Raw genomic sequence first — 12082 nt, forward strand, 5'->3', positions numbered from 1 at the left:
AGAAGTAGAACTGCAGCCAGGATGGATTATGAAAGAATAAAAAGGGGAAAATGGACAAATATGGTAGACATAACTATATAAAGGGCATTTCAATTTTATGGTGTTCAAAAGCCATGTGTAAGTTTCACTTAAATCTTAAACTACTCTGTTATTTCTTACATATGTATATTTCCCCAGAAATTAGAAAAATGTTATAACCCCAGATTGAGAAAGGAACTCTGAACAGGCAATTATTTGTTTCTCTTGCACAACCGAGGAGGCAAGTGACTTGCTGGAAGTCAGGGACTGATGGGCAGATGGATGAGAAGGGTCTTGGGGTGTCAGATGCACACAGAACAGGATATTCAACTTCAGAGATGCAAGATAACAGAAAGTAACACGATACAACTTAGTGTAAGTTCTTTGCCCTAATCAATTATTCATTTGCAAATACTACCAAAAATAAAAAATTTATTTAATGGAGTGGTTAAATCATGTAATACATCAGGAACTATATTATAGTTCTCTATTCTCATTGTTTATCTCAACTCAGGGATTGAAATTTCTCCTGAATAATTTACATTTCAAGTGGAAATACAGTTTTTACTTAATGTACTTAAGTTATAATTAGAAATCAGTTTTATATACAGAAAATTCATAAATATAGAATTTTATTCCCATTTTGTCCTTCAGATATGCAAAAAATCGACTAAAAACTTCCTCTGGGTCTTTGTAATAAACATGTAAATACATATCCACAGTGGGGATGCTGATAGAAAATAAATGCACAGAAGAAATTTGGTCTTCACCAGAACCCATCATTATGTGTCCACTTCTGAAGATGATGTGATATAATTACATCATGTTCATTCATATTTAAGAGTCCGATACACATAATTCAAGCAGAGTAACAGTTTTCTTGTACAATTAATGCTTCATTCTACATTTTAATCTTCTTCTAAAAGACTCCTTGATCCAACAGCAGGGAGCTTTAAAAGCTTTTGTACAGTTGTGTGCAACTTTCATGCTGATGTAACATTATACACACTGTCACTCAGCCTCCACGGTCCATGCACATGGGTACATCTCACATGATGTAAGTACCATCTCTGCAGTATTTCATGGACTCCATCTGTTTTGTCATAGCCAGAACATCATGAAATCCAGTACTTAGGCCAGACATATGCTGAAAGTACGCCTCCTTTTCCACTTGGATTGTTAAATTGTTTACTCCAGCATCTTTAAGTATTCCTGTAATCTGTTAAAAAATTCAGAAAATTAAAGAATTAAGGATAATGTAGTTAGTACAGATTTCTTCTTCAGACAGGGTCTTGAGATGCTGGCCTGGAACTCTGCCTGCTTCTGCGTCCCTGAGTTCTGGGATTAAAGGCGAGCACCACCAGGTTCAGCAAGATTGATATTTTAAGAGTATATGGCTACTAAACCCTACAGTGGACAGACTCTTATAAATGAATTATCACAGACAAAAGTTACCTGCTGCACAATTCTTTGTTCCAGCACATCAGAGGTCACCTGTATATGAATTGTTCCTGCTATAATATTGGCAGAGTGGCGCCAAAAATGGGGGTCTCGGTATGATATTAATCCTTCAATTTTCTGTATCTGTGAAGTAAGTGGAGAGGTTGTATAAAAGATTTTTATAAAGTATATACAGATTATTTGATCTAGGAACATTATGGTGAGGTCAAAGAAATAAAAAGATATAGTTTGTAATAAGCTGTTCAAGAGGCAGAGAACATTTTTGCCTACTCTAAACATTGCCTGGGCGTATTTACTTAACCATAGCTTCCTTTACACTGATAACGTGCATGCACACACAGTCACAGAGATAACAGATACAAAAGACAGCCTCAGTTTTCAACAGAGGGTTGGCTAAATTGTCAACTACAGAAAACTGGCTAAATAAATGTAATATTGCATTGTCATTAATATGTACATTTCTTCAATATGGTATTAAATGGAGAAAGCTAACCAACATTGTTTCTTGCTATTTTAATTTCTAAAGTATTTATTTTTGCTTTTCTTTTATGTGTATGGGTGTTTTATCTACATGTGTATGCACATTATGTGTGTGCATGGTGTTCAGAGGCCAGAAGAGGGTGTTGGATCCTCTGAAACCGGAGTTACACAGACCACTGGGAGCAGTCACATGGATGCTGGGAACTGACGCTGGGTCCTCTGGAAGAGCAGCCAGTGCTCTAACCTGCTGAGCCATTGCTCCAGCCCTTGAGAATTTTATGTGGTGAAACAACTTATAAAGTGTTGTCAAATTCCATCTGATTTTTCTTCTTTATATTTTGCTGTACTTCAAACTTCTCTGTAATGGGCATATGTGTTATTATTATTTAAAGACACAGTTTTTATGTGTATGAATGTTTTGCTTTCATGTATGTAAATACACTGTGTGTGCAGTGCTCATAAAGGTCACTGGATCCCCTGGAACTTACAGACAATCAAGATGCCATGTGGGTGCTGGGAACTGAACCTGGGTCTTCTGTAGGAGCAACAAGTGCTCTCAACTGTTGGAACATGGTCAGTGAATGGAGTTGCGTGAGGGGAATTCTGAGTGTCTGTGGGTAAACTCCAAGAAAACAAGAGTCTTGTGAGCTCAATTTCTTCGAAAACACGGAACCGTTCTTGGAATGCTTTTATGCACCTTCTAGGTCTGGGACCAGGTGAGTTTACTTCGGATCACTCCTCACACCTGGTTACTGTTATTTATTTATACGCCTCTGCAGAAAACCATGTGGTTGCCACATACAGCTTGTCCTTGAGACAAGAACACTTTGCTCATGTGACTCTTAACTCTCAGAGTGTAAACTGAGGCTCAGAATAAAGCTGCTATTTCATGAGACTGTCAGCCCATCTCATCGTTAGGCTCCGCCCTCCCAGGTTCACACTGCTAGCTGCCAACTAGAGAGGTAAATACTTAACCACTGAGATATCTCCTTAAATAAAAAATACTTTTGAGAACTGAGGATGTCGTTAGTTGATAAAGTGCTTGCTCAACACATACAAAGCCCTGGGTTCAGTGCCTCATACTGGAAAAAAAAAATAGGTGGTGGTAGAACATGCCTGTATTCCTAGTACTTGGGAAGCAGGCAACATGTGGAATTAAAGTACAGCCTGGGCTACACAAGACCCTATCTCAAAAAATAAGCCAGCAATAAAATCTTTTAAAAGAAGTATGATATAGTATTCATTGATTATGAGAATGGGAGAAAACTTAAGTAACTCATTAAAATGAAAACTGGGAGAAATTGGGTATAGAGCACATGTCTGTAATCCTACCACTGGTGAGCCTGAGGAAGAACTGCTGCAAATTTGAGTACCAGGCCAATCAGAGGTATGTAGTTAAGACCCTATCTAAAAAAAAAAAAAAAAAAAAAAAAGTACACACTATAGGTTTTGTGAGCTAATTCTATAATTTTATAATGACAAAACAGGCTTCTACTAATTACTTAGTTAATTCTGTAAGTTTATTTTCTTCTTTGTTCTCAAGTGCCTTTTCTTTTAATGACTTTTATTTTATGTGTATTGGTGTTTTGCCTGCATGTATGTCTGTGTGAGGGTATTGGATCCCTTAGAACTGGAGTTACAGACAGTTGTGAGCTACCATGTGGGAGCTGGGAATTGAACCTGGGTCCTCTGGAAGTAACCGCCATGCAATCTCTTCAGCCCCTTAAGCAATTTCTCAATAAAGTTTTTTACGCGCGCACGCGCGCACACACACACGTGTGTGTCTGTCTGTGTAGGTCCAGTGAGGTTTTCCTTAAAAATACCATCTATCTGCTTTAAAGCAAGGCATCTCACTGGCCTGGAGCTTCTAAATCAGGCTATCCTGGTCCCCTGGGATTACAGGTGACATTACATGCCTAGCATCTTGACATGGGTTCTGGGGATTGAACTCAGAACCTCAGGATTGTGAGGTGGGTACTTTATTGACTGAATCATAGCTTCTTGCCTTATTTTTTAAATAATACTGAAAAGAGACAAAAAGAAACCAAAGCAATATTCTAATGACAAAGAACAGAATAGAGATCAGGGCTGGAGAGATGGCTCAGTGGCTAAGAGCACTGGCTGCTCTTCCAGAGGACCCAAGTTCAATTCCCAGCAATCACATGTTGGCTTACAATCATTTGTAATGAGATCTAGTGCCCTCTTCTGACCCGCAGGCAGAACAATGTATATATAATAAATTAAGAAAAAAAAAAACAATCTTTTTTTAGCATCTTCGTCATACAGTATCTTTATACTTATTCAGTTCTTGGTTTGTGTACTGTCTCGTCTGTTTCTCCCTTCCTTTCCTTCTCCCTCTCCTTCCTGTAGTCCTGGGGTTGAATTCAGAGTCCACACATGCAGACATGCACTGTACATATTCTTAGCTCTCCTCATCTTCAGACAGTCCTACTTAAGCTGCCCAGGCTAGTCTTAAACTTTTGCTCATCTTATCTTACTCTCTAGGGCAACTGAGAGTACAGGCTTGAGCCAGTAAGGCCCGATCTACTGTACTTATGTTCTTTAAGATAAGCTGTATTATATTAATTTATACCTTGCTTATTATTTGTTAAAACAATTTACTCAACTTTTTTCTCGCTATTTTCAAAGGATAAAGTAGTGAGGAAATTACCTTTTCTAAAGCAATATGCAGTTCTTTTTCATATTCAGGTGGTAGTCGCAGAAGTAAGACTTGACAGGCGTCTTTAATCAGTGGGATAACACTGAGAAATATTAACACAGCAATAAAAAGAGAACACAGAGGATCGGCAATAAACCATCCAAACTGCTCTATAAGAACCGTGGAAACAATCACACCAATGCTGCCCAGTGTGTCTGCCAGAACATGGAGAAATACACCTACAAATAAAACGTTAAGGACGTGAGCAATGACAGTCCATCTAACTGGCCTCTACAGCACTGCTGACACCTGTCAGTGCCAGGCACCTTGTTAGTGGCTAAAGCATGGTTACTGTCAAGGAACCCAGAGTATAGACTATGTAAGGACACAGGCAATCGTGACACAGTCTGCTAAGTCTTAACACAGCATTTGTCTGGGAAGGCTTCCTAAAAATCATGCTTGAAGCAAGTCTGTTTTGTTCCCTGCCTCCTTGCACTCAAGGCCTTTGATGTGGTGGCGAGAGCTCTACTGCTGAGTGGCTCACGCCTTTAATCCCAGCACTCAAGAGGAAAACGTAAGGCAGGTCTCAGAGAGTTCCAGGCCAGTTACACAATAAGACCCTGCCTTTAAAAAATATGTATGCATTCAAGACTAGCTCATTTTGTCTTTAAAATTTTATAAAAGATTTTGTCTTTAAAAAACTAACAAACTAGCTAACAAACGGAGCGCTGTTAGTGCCAGGCAGTGGAGGCACATGGCTTCAATCACAGCACTTGGGAGGCAGAGGCTGGTGGATCCTCAAGTTTGAGGCCAGTATGATCTACATAGTGAGTTCTAGAACAGCCAGGACTACACAGAGAAACCCTGTCTCATTTCCCCCATGCTTATAAAACCCACCAAACAACCAAACACAAAACAAAACCAAGCATTTTCCATGATCTTTTCAGAAGGGCCTTTTAAAAATAACGCAGACAAGTTGGTATGCGTAAAAAATCATGTGCTTAAAAGCTATTCCTACAAACAAAGTAAAATTAAGTATTCTTTGAAAAAAAATGTATTTATAACTGTGTGTGCATGATATATGTGTATGGATGTATATGCCTTGATGCATGTATGGTAGTAGAGGCAATTTTGTGAAATTGGTTTTCTCCTTCCACCTTTACATGGGTTCTAGGATTAAATTTTGGCCAAAAGGCATCACTGGTCAGTAAGAGCCTTTACCCACCAAGTCACACTGTACCAGCTCCCTTAAGCTAAAAGTTTTTTTATTTTTTAAAAGACAGGGTTTCTCTGTGTAGCTTTGGCTGTCCTGGAACTCACTCTGTAGACCATACTGGCCTTGAACTCACAGAGATCCACTTGTCTCTGTTACCGGAGTGCTTGGATTAAAGACGTGTGCCACCACCATCTGGCTTGAGCCAAGTTTTGACATTACCTAAATTACTAACTGGCATAAACAATTCAATACCAAAAGTGATTAATAAAACCCAGTCATTTTTATAGTACAGCAAACATTTGTTTTGTCAGTCATGAGTTTATTAATGGTGCAGCATTGACTTAAACATGGACATTTAAGCACAAGTATATTTCCTTTTTTGTTTTATGGTGTTAATAATCAAAGGCTGCCATGTGTGGTAGGCATCTCTAGCCCCCCTTCATTTCCATTTTTTCAGATGACTTTATTGTGGAGTGCACACAACCTAAGATGTCTTCTTCCCTACTTCCCATCATTGTGGCATACAGGTATAAGATTTCATAGACTGTGGGTCTTCACAACTACTCATTAGGAACCTCAGGCCCAAGGACCCATCTGTCCTTACCTTTCTCCCTAGCTGCCGTTCCTGCTGAGCCTGAGCCTAACCTCGCTGACATCGTGTCCCCAGGCCGCTCCGTGCTGCTGCTTTTTTAGTCCCTGCCTCCCTCTTCCCTGGGCACACTAGGCAAGTACTCTTCACTGAGCTATATTCTTAGCGTTCTCCTTTAAAAAACCCTGAATAAACCAGGCAGTGGTGGCTATGCCTTTAATTCCAGCATTTGGGAGGGAAAGGCAGGTCAGCCTAGTCTACAGAGCGAGTTCCAGGACAGCCAAGGCTACTCAGAGAAATCCTGTCTCCAGAAACAAAACAAGAAAACAAAACAAAACAACAAAATCCTGAGTAATAATTGTATCAGAATTTCAGAAGACAGTTCATGAACGGAGTCGTGTGAGAATTCTGAGTGTTTGTGAGAAAACTCTAAGAAAACAAAAGACGAAAGTCTCATGACCTCAGTTTCTTCAAAACAGAACTGTTTTTGGAAGATGTTTTGGGCTTCTCCCAGGTGTAGCAGACAGGGGTGAGTTTACCTCAGATCACTCAGTATGCTTGCTGTTGTTCAATGTTTAAACTATTCTCTATATGGAAAAACATTTTTGTCACGTGTGGCTTATCCTCATGATTGTAGTCAGCTTGAACTCATGAGAACTTTACTCGTAACCTTTCTTAACCCTCAAAGCACAAATTGTCTAAGGCTCTAAATAAAGACAGCTATTTCATGAGATTTTAGTCCGCCTCATTACTGGCTCCATTCTCCAAGGTCCCACCATCTCTAGAGTGGTAACACCAGTAGGCCAATATTTAATAAAAACAAGTACGAACATCAATTCAGGAGACAGGACTTCCTAAGAACTCACCCCTCATGTTAGCATTCATGCCTCCACCCGTGAAGCCGTGACTGTGACCGTGACCGTGATCACCGTGTCCATGAGTATGGTGAGAATGGCCTTGATCGGATGAGTGGCAATGTCCGTGAGAAGTGCCATGGCCGTGGCTATGGGCATGGCTAAAGGCACAGATCCCAATGAGGTTGACAATCAGTCCGCCAATGGAGACCGGCTAGCAGAAAGGAGACAGGCAAAGCTTTAATTTGAAGCTTAGAAAACAAAGTTGCTATTTAGAAGCTACCGCATGGCTGCATATTTTTCCTACTCACAGCTTAAAAACTTCACAGTAAATGTCACTAAGTTCCCCAAGCAAAAAACTTTGAATCATTTTAACTTTCAAATACCAGAAAAAACTGGTACACATATTTGAATTTACTTTAATGTGATCGAGAATGGCAAATTCTGGCAGTACATGGTAGTGCACAACTTTAATCCCAGTACTCAGGAAGCAGAGCAGGTGGATCTCTGTGAGTTCCAGGTGAGCCAGGGCTACATGGTGAGACCCTGTCTCAAAACAGATGGGCACATCATTGGTTCAACTGTACAAGTGAACCAGAACTCTAAACTGCTTTCAGTGATTTGAGAATTAACTGTCATTTTCCTACTTATAGGTCAGGTGGGAGAGAGCTGGAGAGATGGTTCAGCAGTTAAGAGCACGGCTGCTCTTCCAGAGGACCCAGGTTTGAGTCCCAGCACATACATGGTGGCTCATAACCATTTACAACTCCAGTTCCAGGGGATTCCATGACCTCTCTAGCCTGTTACATGGTATACAGACATACATGTAGGCAAAATACACATACACATAATTAAAAGACTCAAGTGCCAGCATTAAAAAGTTAGTGACACATAACTCCAGGTCTAAAACCACATCTGAGCTGTGGAGGTGCAACCTCCAGTCAGTGTCCCTGCGAGTGAGAGCCCGAGAAACTGGGAGATGAAGAGTGATACCATCTACACAAACAACACGCACAAGGGCTGGGGCACAGGAAGATCTGAAACTGTTATAACAGTCATGGAATCTATTGGGTAAAACATGTACAAATGCCTTCAGGTATCTAAAAATACAATCTTGAAAGAAAAAATATTTATTAAGTCATAACAAAACCTATACATTCCACAATACAAGTTAATATTATTAGTTCAAAGTATCTGAGAAAAGGATTGGTTTCTAAAAGCCTGCAGTAATAATGTAAACACATTATTAGTCTTTGTTTTTGTTGGGGCATATGCCTTCTTTTTTTTTTTTTTTTTCAATACATGGTTTCTCTGTAGCTTTGGAAACTGTCCTGGAACTGTTGTAGACCAGGCTGGCCTTGAACTCGCAGAGATCTGCCAGCCTCTGCTTCCTGAGAGCTGGGATTAAAGGCACGTGCCACCCACTGCCTGGCTGGGCGCGTATGTTTTAAGACCTCAATGTATGCCTGAGGATGATACCAAATCTACCCACAGATGCTGTGTTTTGTTCTATACATACATACCCATGATAAAGTATAAGTCAGGCGCAGTAAGAAAGTAATAACAACAGAGATAAAACAGAACCATGATAACAATGCAATGTGATAAAACAGCTAGAGTCCTCTGGACTATATCTGAAGTGCTGAGATTAAAGGTACACATCACCATAATCTGCTTAAAAATGACTTAAAACTTTAGATTTATTTAAGAAACTTTTCATTTAATACACCATGGTAAACCACAGGAAACAAAACAGTACACGAGGAGACAATGCACCAGAATGGAAGTCATATTGACTTAACAAAGTCAGAACTGCCCTAGGCCAGTCAACCCTTGGTGGAAGAGCGTGAGGTGAGCAGGCTCAAAGAGGAAAGAAAAATACTTACTGTCAACATGTTTGTGTCTAGTTCCGGAGGATCAATCAATCTAGCCACTGATTCCATAAATACAAAAAAAGCTATGACTATCAGGAAAAGTCCATTAATAAACCCAGAGAGAATTTCTATTCGGCCATACCTAAAAACACAGAGTACTTTTTAGAAAAAAAATTAAGTACTTTAAAAATACAAACATTATAAACTTATAGTAAGTGAGGAAACAAGTCCAGGTTTTCACACTACTAAGTAAATAATATAAAATTATCAAAATTTAAAAATATTATTTATGTTCAAGTTATCCCAAATAAATATTCATTGGAATTTTGTATATACACAGTCCTTCTTACAGAAAGTCTTGTCTGATTTTGTAGTAATAAATCATCCATCTAAACTTCTGATGTGTCCTATATCTCTGACAGCACACATTCTGTTCTCTACCCAAACTATTGTGGTTTGGTTCATCCACTTTTCACCTGGGTCTGGAGAGACCGCTCAGAAGTTACGAGCACTTCTTGGTGCTTTTGCAGAGAACCCAGCAGTTGATAACTGTCTGTAACTCCAGTCCCAAGTCATCTGACTGTCTCTTCTGGCCTCTGTGGGCATTAGGTATGCATATGGTACACACATATAAGCAGCCAACACATACAACACACTCAACACATACACAGATACACACACACCTAAAACAAAACACACACACACAAGAATCCCAAAATATAAACAATCACTAAGGGGTAGGTTTATTTAAATAGGTTTCTTTCTTTTTTTCTTTTTGGTTTTATGAGAGATGGCTTCTTTTTCTAACAGTGTGTACCACCACTGCCTAGCTGGAGTAAGTCTTACTAAAACAACTTGCATGCAAAAGAGATTTGACATTTGTTCAATTATTGTCATAATAGGAGGATATTTTCATATAGTCACTTCAAATTTTAAGTACTTTTAACAAAAAGATGCGAATGGTCATGAATATTTCATGCCCTCAAAGAAACATGACGAACAAAACCACAAATGATTTAGGTGGTATTTTTTCTCTTTGCTTCTAAACAGATGTGTTAGGAAGAATAATGTTGAGCTGACTGCCATTCAGTATTAATCAATGTGTAGCTCTTATTCTCCATTAACTTGAAATGAAATATAAGTGAAGATTTGGCATTATCTATACGGGATGTAATATATTTTGTTTCTGAAGATGGAATCTGAGTTGTTTTAAAGAAACAGAGCTGTGATAGCATACCTACCCATAGGAGAAAATCCGGGTCGCTTTCCATCGACTCATCAGGGCAGCAAAGAGTCCCATGACCAAAGCTGAACAATCAAAGAGCATGTGGAATCCATCTGAGATCAGGCCTAGACTATTGGTTAATACGCCATAGAACAGCTCCACAAATGTAAAAAGCTAAAAAGGTTTCAAACATTACAGGAGGAGCATGTTGAGAATAAATCACAATAAAGAGCTATTAACTTTAATCATAAGAATTTAACCTTTAATTACCCAAACTGCCTTTCTTAAAAATATTTATTTACTTATTTATTAATTATGTATACAATATTCTGTCTGTGTGTATGCCTGCAGGCCAGAAGAGGACACCAGACCCCATTACAGATGGTTGTGAGCCGCCATGTGGTTGCTGGGAATCGAACTCAGGACCTTTGGAAGAGCAGGCAATGCTCTTAACCTTTGAGCCATCTCTCCAGCCCCCCAAACTGTCTTTGAAGATGTGTTTCAAACTCTACCTGACACTTACCCTGGAAACTGTATTTCAAAAGATCATAAGGAACTAAGCAATCAGACATAACCATTTTATAAACTAGAAAGCACTGTTCAATCTGTGTATCTGTGGGCAAGGTTTAAAATGTCAATATCAGTAGTGTGCACTGACATCCTACTAAAGAGGCAACTCCACCTCTTACAAGCTATGGGAGCAGTGCTTTAAAACAGCATACCAAGCCAGAATCCACAGTACTGCAAAAATTGTGTTCCTCGTCTCAATAGGTGCTTTGCTACTAATTAGAGAAAAATGTAAATTTTAGCCCATCTTTGTCAGGAACTAAAGTGCTAAAATTACATATCATGCCAAAATAACAACATTGTGCTTTAAAATATGACTAATATTTAGAATTCTTACCAGATTCAAGCACAGGAAGTAGAAGATCTGCCTAGAGTCGCTCTCCTCGAGAATCTGTTTTAGTGACTCCTTAATAAACCTCGGGACTGACTGCGAGCTGTGCTGGAAAGCATCACCCATGAAGTGATAGAGGGGTGCTCCTTCAGAAGAATACCCAATGAGGGTGCCTTTCTGCCCTCGTTTAGAGGGAGATGATAAGATGTTGGCCGCTACAAAGAGAAAAAGAGACTATTAGACTAGCTTTGAGCATTTAAGTCACCAACATGGTCACGGTCAGCAAGGACTAAAATGCAAGTACTGAACGACTTCTATGCTGAAGGCTTAAACAGCAGAAACCCCAGAGCAGATTAATGCAAATAAAAGCAAGGGCGAATGCTTACACAAAATGAAGAACACGGCGCTCACTACCACTCCTCCAGACAAGACATGCTCCGTGCCCTCCTGGTGTGCTGCTCTGTTCACAGTCCGGAGTTGGTCTGTTATTGGATGTGTCCAGAAATTTCCAAAAAGGAGCGCACTAATAAAAACAGGCAAGGATCCATAGCGGGCACACTTGGATACTTCCATTTTGACTGAACAAATGGAATCCATATAGAAGTCCAGGATCACGACAAAAAAGATAACTGTGGTGAAAGGCATGATGAGAGAAAACCAAGACTCAACCTTACTCTAGAAATGGAAACAGACAACACAAAACACTGTCAGTATTCTACAGGGGGAGAGCAGATCTCACAGAGTGTTTGCTGATCATTTGTACAGAAACAAATACTCATGACTCAATACTATTCACAACAAGCCAACA

General features: G+C 39.5%; 1 protein-coding gene across 1 annotated transcript in view; it reads right to left on the reverse strand.

The window, feature by feature from the left end:
- Nucleotides 1-433: 433 nt before the first annotated feature.
- Nucleotides 434-12082, reverse strand: part of Slc30a5 (solute carrier family 30 member 5) — a 29392-nt gene continuing 17743 nt past the window's right edge. Inside the window, exons 9-16 of the mRNA XM_048442904.3 lie at nucleotides 11661-11949; nucleotides 11281-11489; nucleotides 10393-10550; nucleotides 9164-9293; nucleotides 7290-7491; nucleotides 4631-4857; nucleotides 1474-1602; nucleotides 434-1237 (exon numbers count right to left, since the gene is read on the reverse strand). Coding sequence (XP_048298861.3) covers nucleotides 1067-1237; nucleotides 1474-1602; nucleotides 4631-4857; nucleotides 7290-7491; nucleotides 9164-9293; nucleotides 10393-10550; nucleotides 11281-11489; nucleotides 11661-11949 — 1515 coding nt within the window. The 3' untranslated portion in view covers nucleotides 434-1066. The remainder of the gene's footprint in view (nucleotides 1238-1473; nucleotides 1603-4630; nucleotides 4858-7289; nucleotides 7492-9163; nucleotides 9294-10392; nucleotides 10551-11280; nucleotides 11490-11660; nucleotides 11950-12082) is intronic.

Source organism: Myodes glareolus, chromosome 15 (genome assembly GCF_982192425.1).
Source record: "Myodes glareolus chromosome 15, mMyoGla1.1, whole genome shotgun sequence".
Taxonomy (NCBI): domain Eukaryota; kingdom Metazoa; phylum Chordata; class Mammalia; order Rodentia; family Cricetidae; genus Myodes; species Myodes glareolus.